At 53.3% G+C, this 21,226-nt stretch overlaps 1 protein-coding gene across 1 annotated transcript in view; it reads right to left on the reverse strand.

Moving 5' to 3' along the window:
- Positions 1–417, reverse strand: part of LOC103640714 (putative disease resistance RPP13-like protein 1) — a 27,607-nt gene extending 27,190 nt beyond the window's left edge. Inside the window, exons 1-2 of the mRNA XM_035963306.1 lie at positions 234–417; positions 23–91 (exon numbers count right to left, since the gene is read on the reverse strand). Of these exons, the coding sequence (XP_035819199.1) occupies positions 23–55 (33 nt within the window). The 5' untranslated portion in view covers positions 56–91; positions 234–417. The remainder of the gene's footprint in view (positions 1–22; positions 92–233) is intronic.
- Between the last annotated feature and the right edge of the window lie 20,809 nt (positions 418–21,226).

Genomic DNA, 21,226 nt, shown 5'->3' on the forward strand with positions numbered 1-21,226 from the left:
CGTTGACAATCGGCGATGCTGCCCACCTTAAGCCGGCGAGCGCCAAGTCGGCCATGAAATTCAGTAAGAAGCTATTTTTTTTCTTTTTTCTCTGCAGACACATAAAATTAATGAATCTGAATGAAAAAACTGAAGCACAAACCAATTATTTTTCTTTCTCGCCAGATCCAGCAACACAAAGGGGAAATAGCAGCTAACACAGCAAGCGAAAAAATGGAGATTGGAGATCTTACACGAAGTAAAATAAATCAAGGGCGTATGGAGTAGAATCTGGAACAAGCACAGCACAGCAAGGAGGGAAGCAGCTCCGTCGGGCAGGGAACGGAGGAATACCGGATGGTGTTGCTGATTGCTGGTGATAGATGGTTTGTTTTTTTATGTAGAGGAGACCGAAGGTGCCGTAGACTGCTGAGGGTCTACTGCTCGCTGGGAAAGGAAGCAGCATGGAAAGAGAGGTGAACAAGCGGAGTAGACTAGTCTATGGATTAGGACTGCTCTGAATTGTTATGAATTATTCACTCGAAAGGTGCAGTTCGAGTGAATAAACACAGACAAAGAAAGCTTTTGGAGCTTTCCTTGGAGTCCTCCCCTATTTTTTTTAGACATGGTTGTACGTTGCAAGAGGAGCTGAGCTTGATATGAAAGTAGAAGACGAGATCTCCCATGAGTTGGACCAACAATTCATCTGGCCATAAAAATTGAGAGCTTCCAGTACAGACCAAAATCCTAAAAAAAACTATCTCTTTCATTTCCAATTTGCATCCAGTCCTTAAGGCATAGCAGTTCCTCTGCGCTTTCGGTCCTATTTGGTTCCACTTTTCTAGAATGATAGAGATACACTCAATACTAGGAACCTTCTGATGAGGAAAAACAAGGCACTGGATGATTACAGTTGTGTTCCGTGTAATAGTGGCTGTGTGGAAACAAGCCTCCACGTTTCCTTTGAATGCAGTTTTGGCTTACTATTTTGTGCGTTTGACCATCTTTCGGGTCTCAAAATAAATTTTCATAAGAGCCAACTTTTCTGTTATGATACTGCTAAAGAACGAGAATTGGAATACTCAGAAATTTTTGGATGTAATAAAGGGCATTATCCTTTCAAATATCTGGGTATTCCAATACATCACAGAAAGCTTAGTAATGAAGATTGGAATGATATCATAGAAAGATTTAAGAAAAGAGTTAGTGGGTGGAAAGGGAAAATATTGTCTGTTGGTGGTCGACTAGTGCTAATTAACTCCATCTTAACAAGTCTTACGATGTTTATTGTCGGCGTTTCGAGACCGGGGGTCCCTGGACCGACGAGTGAATTGTCGCCGCGTGCCCCAGCCCAGATGGGTCGGCGCGAGACGGAGCGCGAAGGGGGAGGCAGCCGGAGGGAGACGGGCGTGAGAGGTGGAAATCCCGCGGCCTTCGTGTTTGTCCCGCGCTCAGGTCGGGTGCGCTTGCAGTAGGGGGTTACAAGCGTCCACGCGGGAGGGAGCGAGCGGCCTCACGCGAGCGCCGTCCCGTCCTTCCCCGCGCGGCCCACCCTCTGTAAGAGGGCCCTGGTCCTTCCTTTTATAGGCGCAAGGAGAGGATCCAGGTGTACAATGGAGGGTGTAGCAGTGTGCTAACGTGTCTAGCGGAGGAGAGCTAGCACCCTAAGTACATGCCATCGTGGCAGCCAGAGAGGTTTTGGCACCCGGTTCGTGTGGTGTCGTGGCCGTCGGAGGAGCGCTGGAGCCTGGCGGAAGGACAGCTGTCGGGGCTGTCGAGTCCTGAAAGTCGCCTAGAGGGGGGGTGAATAGGGCGAAACTGAAATTCTCAAAAATAATCACAACTACAAGCCGGGTTAGCGTTAGAAATATAATTAAGTTCGCGAGAGAGGCCGCAAAACAAATCGCAAGCGAATAATGAAGTGAGACACGTGGATTTGTTTTACCGAGGTTCGGTTCTCTCAAACCTACTCCCCGTTGAGGAGGCCACAAAGGCCGGGTCTCTTTCAACCCTTCCCTCTCTCAAACGGTCCCTCGGACCGAGTGAGCTTCTCTTCTCAAATCACTTGGGAATCAAACTTCCCGCAAGGACCACCACACAATTGGTGTCTCTTGCCTCAATTACAAGTGAGTGTTTGTTCACAAGAAAGAATGAAAGAGAGAAAGCAATCCAAGCGCAAGAGCTCAAATGAACACGGCAAATCACTCTCACTAGTCACTTAGGCTTTGTATGGAATTGGAGAGGATTTGATCTCTTTGGGTGTGTCTAGAATTGAATGCCTAGCTCTTGTAGGTAGTTGAGAAGTGGAAAACTTGGATGCAATGAATGGTGGGGTGGTTGGGGTATTTATAGCCCCAACCACCAAACTAGCCGTTTGGTGAGGCTGTCTGTTCGATGGCGCACCGGACAGTCCGGTGCACACCGGACATGTCCGGTGCGACAGCCACGTCACCAAATAGCCGTTGGGTCGACCGTTGGAGTTCTGACTTCGGGGCCCGCCTTGATGTCCGGTGGCGCACCGAACATGCACTGTAGAGTGTCCGGTGCGCCTGCTCCCGCGTGCCTGACGACTGTGCGCTTCTGGCGCGCATTAAATGCGCCTGCAGGTGACCGTTGGCGCGAAGTAGCCGTTGCCCCGAGGTTGCACCGGACAGTCCGGTGCACACCGGACATGTCCGGTGAATTATAGCGGAGCAGCCTTCGCGAATTCCCGAGACTGGCAAGTTCCTGAGCCGCGACTCAAATGAGCACCGGACACTGTCCGGTGTACACCGGGCAGTCCGGTGAATTATAGCGTGCTAGCTCTGGAAATTTCCCGAGGGCGACGAGTTTGAGCTGAAGTCCTCTGGTGCACCGGACACTGTCCGGTGGCACACTGGACAGTCCGGTGCGCCAGACCAGAGAAGCCTTTGGTTGCTCCTTTGCCCTTTTGTTGAACCCAACACTTGGTCAATTTATTGGCTAAGTGTGAACCTTTTGCACCTGTATGACTTATAAACTAGAGCAAACTAGTTAGTCCAAAGATTTGTGTTGGGCAATTCAACCACCAAAATTATTTAGGAACTAGGTGTAAGCCTAATTCTCTTTCAATCTCCCCCTTTTTGGTGATTGATGCCAACACAAACCAAAGCAAATATAAAAGTGCATAATTGAACTAGTTTGCATAATGTAAGTGCAAAGGTTGCTTGGAATTGAGCCAATATAAATACTTACTTGATGCGCAAGGATTGTTTCTTTGTTTTTGACATATTGGACCACATTTGCACCATAAGTTTTGTTTTGCAAAATCTTTTGTAAATTCTTTTCAAGAACTTTTTTTGCAAGATAGTCAAAGATAAATGAGTAAGATTTTTTGCAAAGCATTTTTGAAATTCTCTCCTCTTGTTCCAAATGCTTTTCCTTTGACTAAACAAAACTCCCCCTCAAATAAATTCTCCTCTTAGTGTTCAAGAGGGTTTTAAGATATCAAGTTTTGAAAATACTACTTGCTCCCCCTTTAGAACACAAAGAGATACTAATTTTGAATTTTTCCAACCAATTGAAAATCATATGTTAAAATTAGGGTGGTGGTGCGGTCCTTTTGCTTTAGGCTCATATTTTCTCCCCCTTTGGCAAGAATCGCCAAAAACGGAATCATTAGAGCCCAACGAAGTACTTTCTCCTCCTTTGGTCATAAAAGAAATGAGTGAAGATTATACCAAAGTTGGAGAGTGATGCGGAGCGACGGCGAAGGATGAGTAGTGGAGTGGAGTGGAAGCCTTTGTCTTCGCTGAAGACTCCAATTCCCTTTCAATATACCTATGACTTGGTTTGAAATACACTTGAAAACACATTAGTCATAGCATATATAAAAGAGATATGATCAAAGGTATACTTGTGTGCTATGTGTGCAAATTTAGCAAAAGAAGTTCCTGGAATCAAGAATGTTGAGCTCATGCCTAAGTCTGGTAAAAGATTGTTCATCAAGTGGCTTGGTAAAGATATCGGCTAATTGATCTTTAGTGTTAATGTATGAAATCTCGATATCCCCCTTTTGTTGGTGATCCCTAAGAAAATGATACCGAATGGCTATGTGTTTAGTGCGGCTATGCTCAACGGGATTATCCGCCATGCGGATTGCACTCTCATTATCACATAGAAGAGGAACTTTGGTTAGTTTGTAACCGTAGTCCCGCAGGGTTTGCCTCATCCAAAGCAATTGCGCGCAACAATGGCCTGCGGCAATGTACTCGGCTTCGGCGGTAGAAAGAGCGACTGAATTTTGCTTCTTTGAAGCCCAAGACACCAAGGATCTTCCCAAGAACTGGCAAGTCCCCGATGTGCTCTTCCTATTAATCTTACACCCCGCCCAATCGGCATCCGAATAACCAATCAAATCAAAAGTGGATCCCCGAGGGTACCAAAGCCCAAACTTAGGAGTATAAGCCAAATATCTCAAGATTCGTTTTACGGCCGTAAGGTGTGATTCCTTAGGGTCGGCTTGGAATCTTGCACACATGCAAATGGAAAGCATAATGTCTGGTCGAGATGCACATAAATAAAGCAATGAGCCAATCATCGACCGGTATACCTTTTGATCCACGGACTTACCTCCCGTGTCGAGGTCGAGATGCCCATTTGTTCCCATGGGAGTCTTGATGGGCTTGGCATCCTTCATTCCAAACTTGCTTAAAATGTCTTGAGTATACTTCGTTTGGCAAATGAAAGTGCCCTCTTGGAGTTGCTTGACTTGAAATCCTAGAAAATACTTCAACTCCCCCATCATAGACATCTCGAATTTCTTTGTCATGATCCTACTAAATTCTTCACATGTAGATTCGTTAGTAGACCCAAATATAATATCATCAACATAAATTTGGCATACAAACAAATCATTGTCAAGAGTTTTAGTGAATAAAGTAGGATCGGCTTTGCCGACTTTGAAGCCATTTGCAATAAGGAAATCTCTAAGGCATTCATACCATGCTCTTGGGGCTTGCTTGAGCCCATAAAGCGCCTTAGAGAGCCTATAAACATGGTTAGGGTACTCACTGTCTTCAAAGCCGGGAGGTTGCTCAACATAGACCTCCTCCTTGATTGGTCCATTGAGGAAAGCACTCTTCACATCCATTTGATAAAGCTTGAAGCCATGGTAAGTAGCATAGGCTAATAATATGCGAATTGATTCAAGCCTAGCTACGGGTGCATAGGTTTCACCAAAATCCAAACCTTCGACTTGTGAATACCCCTTGGCCACGAGTCGAGCTTTGTTCCTTGTCACCACACCATGCTCGTCTTGCTTGTTGCGGAAGACCCACTTGGTTCCTACAACATTTTGATTAGGACGTGGAACTAAATGCCATACCTCATTCCTTGTGAAATTGTTGAGCTCCTCTTGCATCGCCATCACCCAATCCGCATCTTGGAGTGCTTCCTCTACCCTGTGTGGCTCAATAGAGGAAACAAAAGAGTAATGCTCACAAAAATGTGCAACCCGAGATCGAGTAGTTACCCCCTTATGAATGTCGCCGAGGATGGTGTCGACGGGGTGATCTCGTTGTATTGCTTGGTGGACTCTTGGGTGTGGCGGCTTTGGTTGTTCATCCTCCTTGTCTTCATCATTTGCATCTCCCCCTTGATCGTTGCCGTCATTTTGAGGTGGCTCATCTTCTTGATCTTCTTGTTCAACATCTTGAGCCTCATCCTCAATTTGAGTTGGTGGAGATGCTTGCATGGAGGAGGATGGTTGATCTTGTGCATGTGGAGGCTCTTTGGATTCCTTAGGACACACATCCCCAATGGACATGTTCCTTGGCGCTATGCATGGAGCCTGTTCTTCACCTATCTCATCAAGATCAACTTGCTCTACTTGAGAGCCGTTAGTCTCATCAAACACAACGTCACAAGAAACTTCAACAAGTCCTGAGGACTTGTTAAAGACTCTATATGCCCTTGTGTTTGAGTCATATCCTAGTAAAAAGCCTTCTACAGTTTTAGGAGCAAATTTAGATTTTCTACCTCTTTTAACAAGTATAAAACATTTGCTACCAAAAACTCTAAAATATGAAATATTGGGCTTTTTACCGGTTAGGAGTTCATAGGATGTCTTCTTGAGGATTCGGTGAAGATATAACCGGTTGATGGCGTAGCAGGCAGTGTTGACCGCCTCGGCCCAAAACCGATCCGGTGTCTTGTACTCATCAAGCATGGTTCTCGCCATGTCCAATAGAGTTCGATTCTTCCTCTCCACTACACCATTTTGTTGTGGAGTGTAGGGAGAAGAGAACTCATGCTTGATGCCCTCCTCCTCAAGGAAGCCTTCTATTTGAGAGTTCTTGAACTCCGTCCCGTTGTCGCTTCTGATTTTCTTGATCCTTAAGGCGAACTCATTTTGAGCTTGTCTCAAGAATCCCTTTAAGGTCTCTTGGGTATGAGATTTTTCCTGCAAAAAGAACACCCAAGTGAAGCGAGAATAATCATCCACAATAACTAAACAGTACTTACTCCCGCCGATGCTTATGTAAGCAATCGGGCCGAATAAATCCATGTGTAGGAGCTCCAGTGGCCTGTCACTAGTCATGATGTTCTTGTGTGGATGATGAGTGCCAACTTGCTTCCCGGCCTGGCATGCACTACAAATCCTGTCTTTCTCAAAATGAACATTGGTTAGTCCTAAAATGTGTTCCCCCTTTAGAAGCTTATGAAGATTCTTCATTCCAACATGGGCTAGTCGGCGGTGCCAGAGCCAACCCAAGTTAGTCTTAGCAACTAAGCAAGTGTCGAGTTCAGCTCTATCAAAATCTACCAAGTATAGCTGACCCTCTAACACTCCCTTAAATGCTATTGAATCATCACTTCTTCTAAAGACAGTAACACCTACATTAGTAAATAGACAGTTGTAGCCCATTTGACATAATTGGGATACGAAAAGCAAATTGTAATCTAATGAATCAACAAGAAAAAGATTTGAAATGGAATGGTCAGGAGATATAGCAATTTTACCCAATCCTTTGACCAAACCTTGATTTCCATCCCCGAATGTGATAGCTCGTTGGGGATCTTGGTTTTTCTCATATGAGGAGAACATCTTCTTCTCCCCTGTCATGTGGTTTGTGCACCCGTTGTCGAGTATCCAACTTGAGCCCCCGGATGCATAAACCTACAAAACAATTTTAGTTCTTGACTTTAGGTACCCAAATGGTTTTGGGTCCTTTGGCATTAGACACAAGAACTTTGGGTACCCAAACACAAGTCTTTGACCCCTTGTGTTTGCCCCCAACATACTTGGCAACGACCTTGCCAGATTTGTTAGTCAAAACATAGGATGCATCAAAAGTTTTAAATGAAATGTTATGTTCATTTGATGCATTTGGAGTTTTCTTTCTAGGCAACTTAGCACGGGTTGGTTGCCTAGAGCTAGATGTCTCACCCTTATACATAAAAGCATGATTAGGGCCAGAGTGAGACTTCCTAGAATGAGTTCTCCTAATTTTGCTCTCAGGATAGCTGGCAGGGTACAAAATGTAACCCTCGTTATCCTGAGGCATGGGAGCCTTGCCCTTAACAAAGTTAGATAAATTCTTTGGAGGGGCATTAAGTTTGACATTGTCTCCCTTTTGGAAGCCAATGCCATCCTTGATGCCAGGGCGTCTCCCACTATAGAGCATACTTCTAGCAAATTTAAACTTTTCATTTTCTAAGTTATGCTCGGCAATTTTAGCATCTAATTTAGCTATATGATCATTTTGTTGTTTAATTAAAGACATGTGATCATGAATAGCATTAATATCAACATCTCTACATCTAACACAAATAGAAGTGTGCTCAACGGTAGATGTAGAGGGTTTGCAAGATTTTAGTTCTACAACCTTAGCATGCAATATTTCATTCTTACTTCTAAGGTCGGAAATAGTAGCATTGCAAACATCAAAATCTTTAGTCTTAGCAATCAAATTTTCATTTTCTAATCTAAGACTAGCAAGAGAAATGTTCAATTCTTCAATCCTAGCAAGCAAATCATCATTATCATTTCTAGGGTTGGGAATTGAAACATTGCAAACATGAAAATCAACCTTAGCTAACAAATTAGCATTTTCATTTCTAAGGTTGTCTATTGTTTCATGGCAAGTACTTAGCTCACTAGATAATTTTTGACATTTCTCAGTTTCTAGAGCATAAGCATTTTTAACCTTAACATGCTTCTTATTTTCTTTAATAAGGAAGTCCTCTTGGGTGTCCAAGAGATTATCCTTTTCATGGATGGCACTAATCAATTCATTAAGTTTTTCTTTTTGTTGCATGTTGAGGTTGGCAAAAAGGGTACGCAAATTATCTTCCTCATCACTAGCATTATCATCACTAGAGGATTCATATTTAGTGGAGGATTTAGATTTAACCTTCTTTTGCCATCCTTTGCCATGAGGCACTTGTGGTCGACGTTGGGGAAGAGAAGCCCTTTGGTGACGGCGATGTTGGCGGCGTCCTCGTCGGAGGAAGACTCGGTGGAGCTCTCGTCGGAGTCCCATTCCCGGCAAACATGGGCATCGCCGCCCTTCTTCTTGTAGTACTTCTTCTTTTCTCTCCTCTTTCCCTTCTTGTCGTCGCCCCTGTCACTATCACTAGACATAGGACATTTTGCAATAAAATGACCGGGCTTACCACATTTGTAGCACACTTTCTTGGAGCGAGGTTTGTAGTCCTTCCCCTTCCGTTGCTTGAGGATTTGGCGAAAGCTTTTGATGATTAAAGCCATCTCCTCATTGTCGAGCTTGGAGGGGTCAATTGGTTGTCTACTTGGTGTAGACTCCTCCTTCTTCTCCTCCATCGCCTTAAATGCCACCGGTTGCGCCTCGGACGTGGAGGGTTCGTCAAGCTCGTTGATCTTCCTTGAGCCCTTGATCATACATTCAAAGCTCACAAAATTCCCGATAACTTCCTCGGGGGTCATTTGAGTATATCTAGGATTACCACGAATTAATTGAACTTGAGTGGGGTTAAGGAAAATAAGTGATCTCAAAATAACCTTAACCACCTCGTGGTCATCCCATTTCTTGCTCCCGAGGTTGCGCACTTGGTTCACCAAGGTTTTGAGCCGGTTGTACATATCTTGTGGCTCCTCCCCTGGGCGAAGACGAAAGCGACCGAGCTCCCCCTCGATCGTTTCCCGCTTGGTGATCTTGGTGAGTTCATCACCCTCGTGCGCGGTCTTGAGTAGGTCCCAAATCTCCTTTGCATTCTTCAACCCTTGCACTTTGTTGTATTCCTCCTTGCTTAGAGAGGCGAGGAGAATGGTTGTGGCTTGGGAGTTGAAGTGCTCGATTTGGGCCACTTCATCCATATCATAGTCTTCATCCCCTACGGATGGTACCTGTACACCAAACTCAACAACATCCCATATACTTTTGTGGAGTGAGGTTAGATGAAATCGCATTAAATCACTCCACATAGCATAATCTTCACCATTAAAAGTTGGTGGTTTGCCTAATGGGACGGAAAGCAAAGGTGTATGTTTAGGAATGCGGGGGTAGCGTAGGGGGATCTTACTATACTTCTTACGCTCTTGGCGCTTAGAAGTGACGGATGCCGCGTCGGAGCCGGAGGTGGATGTTGATGAAGAATCGGTCTCGTAGTAGACCACCTTCCTCATCCTCTTCTTCTTGTCGCCACTCCGATGCGGCTTGTGGGAAGAGGACTTTTCTTTCTTCTCTTTGTGATGTGAAGAAGATACTTTCTCCTTTCCTTTGGAGGAGTCCTTCTTCTTTTCTTCGTGGTGCGAAGAAGATCTTTTCTCCTTCCCTTTGGAGGAGACCTTCCTCTTCTCCCTCCTTTTGGTGTGGGACTCTTCCGATGAAGTGCTCCCTTGGCTTGTAGTGGGCTTGTCGCCGGTCTCCATCTCCCTCTTGGTGTGATCTCCCGTCATCACTTCGAGCGGTTAGGCTCTAATGAAGTACCGGGCTCTGATACCAATTGAAAGTCGCCTAGAGGGGGGGGTGAATAGGGCGAAACTAAAATTCTCAAAAATAATCACAACTACAAGCCGGGTTAGCGTTAGAAATATAATTAAGTTCGCGAGAGAGGCCGCAAAACAAATCACAAGCGAATAATGAAGTGAGACACGTGGATTTGTTTTACCGAGGTTCAGTTCTCTCAAACCTACTCCCCGTTGAGGAGGCCACAAAGGCCGGGTCTCTTTCAACCCTTCCCTCTCTCAAACGGTCCCTCGGACCGAGTGAGCTTCTCTTCTCAAATCACTTGGGAATCAAACTTCCCGCAAGGACCACCACACAATTGGTGTCTCTTGCCTCAATTACAAGTGAGTGTTTGTTCACAAGAAAGAATGAAAGAGAGAAAGCAATCCAAGCGCAAGAGCTCAAATGAACACGGCAAATCACTCTCACTAGTCACTTAGGCTTTGTATGGAATTGGAGAGGATTTGATCTCTTTGGGTGTGTCTAGAATTGAATGCCTAGCTCTTGTAGGTAGTTGAGAAGTGGAAAACTTGGATGCAATGAATGGTGGGGTGGTTGGGGTATTTATAGCCCCAACCACCAAACTAGCCGTTTGGTGAGGCTGTCTGTTCGATGGCGCACCGGACAGTCCGGTGCACACCGGACATGTCCGGTGCGACAGCCACGTCACCAAATAGCCGTTGGGTCGACCGTTGGAGTTCTGACTTCGGGGCCCGCCTTGATGTCCGGTGGCGCACCGGACATGCACTGTAGAGTGTCCGGTGCGCCTGCTCCCGCGTGCCTGACGACTGTGCGCTTCTGGCGCGCATTAAATGCGCCTGCAGGTGACCGTTGGCGCGAAGTAGCCGTTGCCCCGAGGTTGCACCGGACAGTCCGGTGCACACCGGACATGTCCGGTGAATTATAGCGGAGCAGCCTTCGCGAATTCCCGAGACTGGTGAGTTCCTGAGCCGCGACTCAAATGAGCACCGGACACTGTCCGGTGTACACCGGACAGTCCGGTGAATTATAGCGCGCTAGCTCTAGAAATTTCCCGAGGGCGACGTGTTTGAGCTGAAGTCCTCTGGTGCACCGGACACTGTCCGGTGGCACACCGGACAGTCCGGTGCGCCAGACCAGAGAAGCCTTTGGTTGCTCCTTTGCCCTTTTGTTGAACCCAACACTTGGTCAATTTATTGGCTAAGTGTGAACCTTTTGCACCTGTATGACTTATAAACTAGAGCAAACTAGTTAGTCCAAAGATTTGTGTTGGGCAATTCAACCACCAAAATTATTTAGGAACTAGGTGTAAGCCTAATTCCCTTTCAAGTCCTTGCTGACGTCCTCTTGCTTCCGTAAGGGGGCTGAGAGCCGCCGTCGTCATAGGGCATGCGGGGCGCCATCATTACTTGTCTGGCGGAGCGAGCCAGATGGGACGCCAGTCTTGTTCCCCGTAGCCTGAGTCAGCTTGGGGTAGGGTAATGATGGCGCCTCCTGTTGATGTGGTCGGTCCGTGCCCTAGGTTGGGCGATGTGGAGGCTCCTCCGAGGTCGAGGTCGAGTCTGTTCTTCCGAGGCCGAGGTCGAGTCCGAGCCCCTGGGTCGGGCGAGGCGGAGACTGTCGGCTGAGGCCAGGGCTGAGTCCGAGCCCTGGGGTCGGGCGAAGCGGAGTTCGTCGTCTTTCGGTGCTGAGCCCGAGTCCGAGCCCTGGGGTCGGGCGAAGCGGAGTTCGTCGTCTTCCGGGGCTGAGCCCGAGTCCGAGCCCTGGGGTCGGGCGGAGCGGAGTTCGTCGTCTTCCGGGGCTGAGCCCGAGTCCGAGCCCTGGGGTCGGGCGGAGCGGAGTTCGTCGTCTTCTGGGGCTGAGCCCGAGTCCGAGCCCTGGGGTCGGGCGGAGCGGAGTTCGTCGTCTTCCGGGGCTGAGCCCGAGTCCGAGCCCTGGGGTCGGGCGAAGCGGAGTTCGTCGTCTTCCGGGGCTGAGCCCGAGTCCGAGCCCTGGGGTCGGGCGAAGCGGAGTTTCCTATGGCGCCTGAGGCCGGGCCTGGCTGCTGTCAGCCTCACTCTGTCGAGTGGCACAGCAGTCGGAGCGGCGCAGGCGGCGCTGTCCTCTTGTCAGACCAGTCAGTGGAGCGGCGAAGTGACTACGGTCACTTCGGCTCTGTCGACTGGAGGGCGCGCGTCAGGATAAAGGTGTCAGGCCACCTTTGCATTAAATGCCCCTGCGATTTGGTCGGTTGGCGTGGCGATTTGGCCAAGGTTGCTTCTTGGTGAAGACTGGGCCTTGGGTGAGCCGAGGGTGTGTCCGTTGCTGGAGGGGGGTCTCGGGCGAGACGTAGATCCTCCGGGGTCGGCTGCCCTTGCCCGAGGCTGGACTCGGGCGAGGCGTGATCGCGTCCCTCGAATGGACCGATCCTTGACTTAGTCGCACCCATCAGGCCTTTGCAGCTTTGTGCTGATGGGGGTTACCAGCTGAGATTTAGGAGCCTTGAGGGTACCCCTAATTATGGTCCCCGACAGTAGCCCCCGAGCCTCGAAGGGAGTGTTAATACTCGCTTGGAGGCTTTTGTCGCACTTTTTTGCAAGGGGACCAGCCTTTCTCGGTTGCGTTTTGTTCTGGTGGGTGCGCGCGAGCGCACCCGCCGGGTGTAGCCCCCGAGGCCTCGGAGGAGTGGTTTGACTCCTCCGAGGTCTTAATGCCTCGCGCAATGCTTCGGCCAGTCTGGTTGTTCCCTCATGCGAGCTGGCCGTAGCCCGGGTGCACGGTCGGGTCCCAAGTTCTCGGGCTGGTATGTTGACGCTGTCAACGGTTTGGCCGGAGCCGGGTTTGCGAGAGCAGCCCCCGAGCCTCTGCACAGGGCGAGAGGACGGTCAAGGACATACTCGACTTTTTTACATACGCCCCTGCGTCGCCTTTCCGCAAGGAGGAGGGGGGGAAAGCGCCATGTTGCCCTCGGAGGGCGCCGAACATGGTGTCTCCGGTGAGCTGCTGGCGGGTAATCCGAGTGGACGCCCGTGCCCCATTTGTTAGGGGTCGGCTAGAGGCCCGGAGGCGCGCTTAAAAGTACCTACGGGTGATCTGCCGGACTTGGTCCCCTTTCGACGGGGTCCGAGGGCTCGATGCCTCCCTCTGATGGGATTTCGTTACAAGATCGTTCCCGCTGGTCTTGGAAATGTCCTAGGGTACCTCGGGAGCGTAGCCCGAGCCTTGGTTATGTATCGAACGTACCCAGGGTCATCCCTCACTCTGTGTCTGAGGCGGCTGTGAACCCTTCGAGGGCCAGCCTACGAACCCCTGATCAGTAGTGGGCGCGGAGCCCGAGTGGCCTGAGGCGGCCGTTGAACCCTTCCGAGGGGCCGGCCTTCGAACCTCTGACCAGTAGTGGGTGCAGAGCCCACACGCTCTGAGGCGGCTGTTACACCCCTCCGAGGGGCCAGCCTTTGAACCTCTGATCAGTAGGGAGGCTCGGGGCCTGTTTCCTTCATGGAGAAGGATCCTTTTCGGGGTATCCCTCTTTCCCGGTCCCTGTTGTAAGAGAGAGAAATAGGAAAAGGAAAAGGATACGAAATCGAATGATGTGGTGTACCTTTTTTGACGCGGTCGTTATGGCGAAGGCGAAACGTCGCTTGCTTCCCCTGCCAGAGGCGCCGCCTGTCCCGCCGCGGAGTTAATGCGACGGGGCGAGTGGTTCGCGAGGTGGCCGTTGCGCGTGCGCGAGCCGTTCGAGGAACGGAACATGGGTGCGTCGTCTTCACGCCGTGAGAGAGGGTTCTCTCGCTGCCCCTGGATGGGACGTAAGCTTGGCTGATGACGTGACCGCTGCTCCTGCCCGCCTGCCACCGCCATTACTGCCGGCCCATTTTTGGCCGTATTGACCGTCGCGCCTGGCTGGCACTACTGGGTCGTACGCAGGGTTGCCTCGAGTCGCGGTACTGGTTCCGCAGTCGAGGAGGCGTGGTAGTGGTGCGAGCGGCGGTGCAGTTGCTCGCACGTAGCAACCGGCGCGCCGGTTGCATGACGCGTGGGCCTGGGCCTCCATGCTGGGTGCATTGGAAGTCGGAGGGGTGCGCCCACTTGGCGCGGTTGCATGCCGCCTGCATGGCTGCCCGCCCTTTCACCCGCTGGTCTGGGCGAAAGTGGAGGAATGCTCGTAACCGCTGGGCAGTTACATGCACCGCGCGCGGCGGTTCGGCTTCTTCTGCCCTGGGCCAGTCTGCATGACGCATGGGACCCAGCCCTTGCGCCGTAGGGGGAGGACCTTGGAGCGTGGTGGCAGCTGGGGGAAGCTTCCCCACCGTCGAGGCCGTCAGTGCCGCCTACGGGCCGGCCTCCGGCTCTTTGGCTTTGATGTCTGGTTCGCGTCCCTTGAGCGGGGACGCGAACGAGAGCCTTCCGGTGGCCGCGTCCGTCCTGGGACCATAGCTGCTGCTGCAGAGGTCGCTGGCGAGTCGCCCGGAACTTGTCGCCCCGCAGGATCCCCGGTGTGGAGGTTGTTCATACCCGCGGGGACGGAACCGGAGTTCCGTTTGTAATGGCACCTTGAATGCTGGTCTTTTGTTCATTGTGGCTGTCGGGGCCTGAACATGTATGTATTTTTGGCGCGGAGCCGTGTTTTTTCCTCATTTTCGAGCACTAAGACTCGCCTGTTGGTTATCTGAACCGCTTCACCAAGCGTGAGTCACCCCGTGCAAAGGTGACGAGTGAGGTATCCGTGTCCCGGAGGCGTAGGAGTCCCTCGGCTCGGTCGGCCCTGCTGTCCGAGGCTTCTCTTGCTTAGTTAAAGGAACCCCTCGGCTGCTCTTCGATGAGCCGAAGCCAGGGGTAGCGGTGTCAGCACGGACAGAGGCAGAGTTGGCTCGAAAAGAAGACTTGGTCGGCCGGAGCCTGGCTGGGTCGTCCACTGGCGGGACCGACGCCGGAATTGAGTTGCCGAGGCCTCGGGCCGGGCTGATGTCTTCAGGGGACAGCTGGCCGAGGCCTCGGGGTGATCGGCCGAGCCGTCTGCTCGAGCCGGATTCCTGGAGAAGACCCTGGCGGCGAAGGCCTGGGCGTGGTGATGATGTCGTCCTTCAGAGTGGAGATCCTCGGTCCGCGTCGCCGTCCGAGGCTAGGTCGGACCTCGCCGAAGGTGTAGTTGACGCCGAGGGTGCTGCTGCTCCCTTCAACTGTCAAGATCCGAGCCTGCAGGATCAGATTATCTTGTAGCGTGTGTTTTCTGCGGCCGCCGAGGCCCAAACACACCATCGTCGTGTTGTAAAGCTGCGCTTCTTTTCCTCTTGTTTCGAGTATCTGGACTTTTTCGTCGGTAACAGAATTGTCTGTGCGAGCAAGAGTTGCTTTTCACGGAAGGTTATGAGTGAGGTATCCGTATCCCGGAGGCGTAGGAATCCCTCGGCTCGGTTGGCCTTGCCGCTTACGCGCACTCTTGCCCGTCCATAGGGTTCTGTCACCGACGCAGTCGAGAAGGCCCGAAGAATCGCTTCGGCAGAGGAGCTTTCGAGCGTGAAGACTTGTTCGGTCCGCGGAATCACTTATCCGAACGCGAGTTACTTATCGCAGAAGGTGATGAGTGAGGTATCTGTATCCCAGAGGCGTAGGAGTCCTCAGCTGCTTACGTGTACTCCGTCGTTTTCAGGATCCACTTTCGAAGTAGTCGAAAAGCGCGAAAGACATTCTGGCAGAAAGGATCTTTTTTTGAGGAAAATTTCGACGCAGAGGGGGTTCCCCCCTTTTAGCCCCCGAGGGAGGGTCGGGCTTTGCCGAGGCAAGGCTGACCCTTCCTTGATGACTAAACTTTGCGTGGGAACGAGGTATACGAACAACTTGAAAGCATCTTAAGGGTAGAAGCGACGTAGTTGTTGGATGTTCCAAGCGTTGCTGTAGACCTCGCCTTGACTGTTGGCCAGCTTGTACGTTCCGGGCTTCAGAACTTTGGCGATGACGAACGGCCCTTCCCAGGGAGGCGTGAGCTTGTGCCGCCCTCGGGCGTCTTGTCGCAGCCGAAGCACCAGGTCGCCCACCTGGAGGTATCGGGACCAGACCCCTCGGGCGTGGTAGCGTCGCAGGGACTGCTGGTACCGCGCCGAGTGTAGTAAGGCCATGTCCCGAGCCTCTTCCAGCTGGTCCAGCGAGTCTTCTCGATTAGCTTGGTTGCTTTGGTCGGCGTAGGCCCTCGTCCTCGGGGAACCGTATTCTAAGTCTGTGGGCAAGATGGCCTCGGCCCCATAGACTAGAAAGAACGGCGTGAAGCCCGTGGCTCGGCTCGGCGTTGTCCTCAGACTCCAGACCACCGAGGGGAGTTCCTTCATCCATCGCTTGCCGAACTTGTTGAGGTCGTTGTAGATCCGAGGCTTGAGTCCTTGTAGAATCATGCCGTTGGCACGCTCTACTTGCCCATTCGTCATGGGGTGAGCCACGGCGGCCCAGTCCACCCGGATGTGGTGATCTTCGCAGAAGTCCAGGAACTTTCTGCCGGTGAACTGGGTGCCATTGTCGGTGATGATGGAGTTCGGGACCCCAAAGCGATGGATGATGTTGGTGAAGAACGCCACCGCCTGTTCGGACCTGATGCTGTTTAGGGGTCAGACCTCGATCCACTTGGAGAATTTGTCGATGGCGACCAACAGGTGCGTATAGCCCCCGGGTGCCTTCTGCAAGGGGCCAACGAGGTCCAGACCCCACACAGCAAAAGGCCAGGTGATGGGTATCGTCTGCAGGGTCTGAGCGGGCAGGTGGGTCTGCCTTGCGTAGAACTGACACCCTTCGCAGGTGCGGACAATTCTAGTGGTGTCGGCCACCGCCGTCGGCCAGTAGAAACCTTGTCGGAAGGCGTTTCCAACAAGGGCTCGAGGTGCTGCGTGATGGCCGCAAGCCCCCGAGTGTATCTCTTGTAGGAGCTCCTGACCTTCGGCGATGGGGATGCATCGCTGGAGGATGCCTGAGGGGCTGCGGTGGTAGAGCTCCTTCCCATCTCCCAGCAAGACGAACGACTTGGCGCGCTGCGCCAACCGCCGAGCTTCGGCTCGGTCGAGGGGTAGCTCTCCTCGGTGGAGATATTGCAGGTACGGGGTCTGCCAGTTTCGATTAGGCGTGACCCCGCTTCACTCCTCCTCGATGCGCAGTGCCTCACCCTCGGGGGCCGAGGGTACCTCGGGCCGAACCGAGGGTGCCTCGGGCTGGGCCGAGGGTGCCTCGGGCCGAGCCGAGGGTACCTCGGACTGAGCCGAGGGTGCCTCAGGCTCAGCCGAGGCCTTCTCGGGCTCGGGCGTGTCGTCGGTCTTGACGGAGGGTTGATGCAGGTCTCGGGAGAAGACGTCCGGGGGAACCATTGTTCGCCCCGAGGCTATTTTAGCCAGCTCGTCCGCAGTCTCGTTGTAGCGTCGGGCGATGTGGTTGAGCTCGAGCCCGTAGAACTTGTCTTCCAGGCGCCGAACCTCATCGCAGTAGGCTTCCATCTTCGGGTCGCGGCAGTGGGAGTTCTTCATGACTTGGTCGATGACGAGTTGCGAGTCACCGCGAGCGTCGAGGCGTCGGACCCCTAGCTCGATGGCGATGCACAACCCGTTGACTAGAGCCTCGTACTCAGCCACATTGTTGGACACCGGGAAGTGGAGGCGTAGCACGTAGCGTAGGTGCTTCCCAAGGGGCGAGATGAAGAGCAGGCCTGCGCCTGCTCCTGTCTTCATCAGCGACCCGTCGAAGAACAAGGTCCAGAGTTCCGGTTGGATCGGAACTGTTGGGAGGCTTTCCTCGTCTTGCCTATGATGTCATCGACGTAGGCCTCGACCGCCCGGCCAATGTGTTCGCCGAACACATGGTTCATGCACCGTTGGTACGTCGCACCCGCATTCCTCAAGCCGAACGGCATGGTGACATAGCAGTACATGCCGAAGGGTGTGATGAAAGAAGTCGCGAGCTGGTCGGACTCTTTCATCCTGATTTGGTGATACCCTGAGTAGGCATCAAGGAAAGACAGGGTTTCGCACCCAGCAGTGGAATCCACGATTTGGTCGATGCGAGGCAGAGGGTAGGGAACCTTCGGACATGCTTTGTTTAGACCAGTGTAGTCTACACACATCCACCATTTCCCTCCTTTTTTTCTCACAAGCACAGGGTTGGCAAGCCATTCGGGATGGAATACCTCTTTGATGAACCCTGCCGCCATTAGCTTGTGGATCTCCTCGCCTATGGCTCTGCGCTTTTCTTCGTCGAATCGGCGCAGAGGCTGCTTCACGGGTCGGGCTCCAGCTCGGATATCCAGCGAGTGCTCGGCGACATCCCTCGGTATGCCGGGCATGTCCGAGGGACTCCACGCGAAAACGTCGACGTTCGCGCGGAGAAAGTCGACGAGCACTGCTTCCTATTTGGGATCGAGCTTGGAGCCGATCCGGATCTGCTTGGAGGCGTCGCCGCTGGGGTCGAGGGGGGCGGACTTAACCGTCTCCGCTGGCTCGAAGTTGCCGGCGTGGCGCTTCACGTCTGGCACCTCCTTAGAGAGGCTCTCCAGGTCGGCGATGAGGGCCTCGGATTCGCGAGGGCCTCGACGTACTCCACGCACTCCACGTCGCATTCGAACGCGTGTCGGTATGTGGGGCCGACGGTGATGACCCCGTTGGGGCCCGACATCTTGAGCTTGAGGTAGGTGTAGTTGGGGACGGCCATGAACTTCGCGTAGCATGGCCTCCCCAGTACTGCGTGGTAGGTTCCTCGGAACCCGACCACCTCGAACGTGAGGGTCTCCCTTCGGAAGTTGGAGGGCATCCCAAAGCAGACGGGAAGATCGAGTTGTCCGAGGGGCTGGACGCGCTTCCCGGGGATGATCCCGTGGAAAGGCGCAGCGCCTGCCCGGACCGAAGACAGATCAACACGCAGGAGCCCGAGGGTCTCGGTGTAGATGATGTTGAGGCTGCTGCCTCCGTCCATGAGGACCTTGGTGAGCCTTACGTCGCCGATGACGGGGTCGACAACGAGCGGGTATTTCCTCGGGCTCGGCACGCGGTCGGGGTGGTTGGCTTGGTCGAAGGTGATGGGCTTGTCGGACCAGTCTAGGTAGACTGGCGCCGCCACCTTTACCGAACAGACCTCCCGACGCTCTTGCTTGCGGTGCCGAGCCGAGGCGTTCGCCGCTTGCCCACCGTAGATCATGAAGCAGTCGCGGACCTCGGGGAACTCTCCTGCCTGGTGATCTTCCTTCTTATCGTCGTCGCGAGCCCTGCCACCCTCCGCGGGTGGCCCGGCCTTGTGAAAGTGGCGCCGAAGCATGGCGCACTCCTCAAGGGTGTGCTTGACGGGCCCCTGATGATAGGGGCACGGCTCCTTGAGCATCTTGTCGAAGAGGTTGGCACCTCCGGGGGGTTTCCGAGGGTTCTTGTACTCGGCGGCGGCGACAAGGTCCGCGTCGGCGGCGTCGCGTTTCGCTTGCGACTTCTTCTTGCCTTTCTTCTTGGCGACGCGCTGAGTTGACGCCTCGGGGGCATCTTCCGGTGGGCGGCCCTGGGGCTGCTTGTCCTTCCGAAAGATAGCCTCAACCGCCTCCTGGCTAGAGGCGAACTTGGTGGTGATGTCCATCAGCTCGCTCGCCCTGGTGGGGGTCTTGCGACCCAGCTTGCTCACCAGGTCGCGGTAGGTGGTGCCAGCGAGGAACGCGCTGATGACATCTGAATCAGTGATGTTGAGCAGCTCGGTGCGCTGCTTCGAGAATCGCCGGATGTAGTCCCGGTGAGACTCTCCCGGCTGCTGTCGGCAGCTTTGGAGGTCCTAGGAGTTTCCAGGGCGCACGTACGTGCCCTGGAAATTGCCGGCGAAGGCTTGGACCAGGTCGTCCCAGTTGGAGATCTGCCCCAGAGGCAGGTGCTCCAACCAGGCGCGAGCGGTGTCGGAGAGGAACAGGGGGAGGTTGCGGATGATGGGGTTTCATCGTCCGTTCCACCTAGTTGGCAGGCCAGCCGGTAGTCTGCGAGCCACAATTCTGGTCTCGTCTCCCCCGAGTACTTTGTGATAGTAGTCGGGGTTCGGAACCGGGTCGGGAACGGCGCCCGTCGTATGGCGCGGCTAAAAGCCTGCGGACCGGGTGGTTCGGGCAAGGGACTCCGATCCTCCCCGCTGTCGTAGCGTCCCCCACGCCTGGGGTGGTAGCCTCGGCGCACCCTCTCGTCGAGGTGGGCCCGACGGTTGCGGTGATGGTGCTCGTTGCCGAGGCGACCCGGGGCCACAGGCGCTGTGTTGCGCGTGCGCCCGGTGTGGACCGAGGCTTCCCGCATGAATCGGGAAGTTGCGGCGCGATGTTTCGAGGGGTACCCCTGCCTTCGGGAGGCGGAGCTTTCGGCCCGTCGGACCGCGGCGTCTTCTTGAGCTCTCCCTGGATACGCCGCCCCTCGGTGGTTGATGGCTCCGGCATCGCGCGGAGGAGCATTGCCGCTGCAGCCAGGTTCTGGCCGACTCCACTAGAAGCGGGTGGCGGCCTCATCCTGACATCGTCGGCGATGCGGTGCTGGAAGACCTGGGGGAGATGACGCACTTCTCCGGCCGGAGGTTGGCCCGCCCAATCCTGCCCGACGTCCCGGCGGATCGGCTCAAGTGTGCCTGCTCCCTCGTTGAGCCTGGCCTGCACCCCGCGGATTTGCTCGAGCTGTGGGTCATGACCCCCCGCCGGAACAGGGACCACAGCTAGCTCCCGTAGGATGTCAACGCGAGGCACAGGCCTAGGGAGGTCACCGTTTTCTGGCATACCAAGATGGTTGCCTTCGGAGGGACCCCCTAGATCGACGTGGAAACATTCACTACTTGGGCCGCAGTCCTCATCGCCGAGGCTGCGGCTACCGTCGGAACAGTCGGAAAGGCAGTAGTCACACGCGGTCATAAAGTCCCGCATGGCACTGGGGTCACCAAGTCCGGAGAAATCCCAACAGAAGTCGGCCTCGTCATCTTCCTCGGACCCCGAGGGTCCGTAGGTCAAGACGTCCGTCAGCCGGTCCCAGGGTGACCGCATACGATACCCTAGAGGGTTTGGACTCGCCTCTACGAGAGCGCCCACAAAAGCGAAGTCGCTTGGCGGGTCGAGGCTGAATCCGAAAGGCGTGAGATGGGAATCGGTGGGTACCTCTTGGTCGACGGGCGGTGACGAAGTCACGTCAGGGACTGACTGCACCGTCGTCTCAGGTACGAGGGTGACGCCCAGCAAGTCCTTCGCGAGCGTGCTGGCGTCATCCGTTTGCTTGGGATTGGCGTGTTGCGGGGAGAGGGCGCTCGTCTTCGTCTCAGACGCGGGGTCGATGCCCGACGTGCCCCCCGTTGGGGCGCCGGTGTAACACCCGGTTTTAAGGAACAAA

This window comes from Zea mays, chromosome 10 (genome assembly GCF_902167145.1).
Source record: "Zea mays cultivar B73 chromosome 10, Zm-B73-REFERENCE-NAM-5.0, whole genome shotgun sequence".
NCBI classification, from domain to species: domain Eukaryota; kingdom Viridiplantae; phylum Streptophyta; class Magnoliopsida; order Poales; family Poaceae; genus Zea; species Zea mays.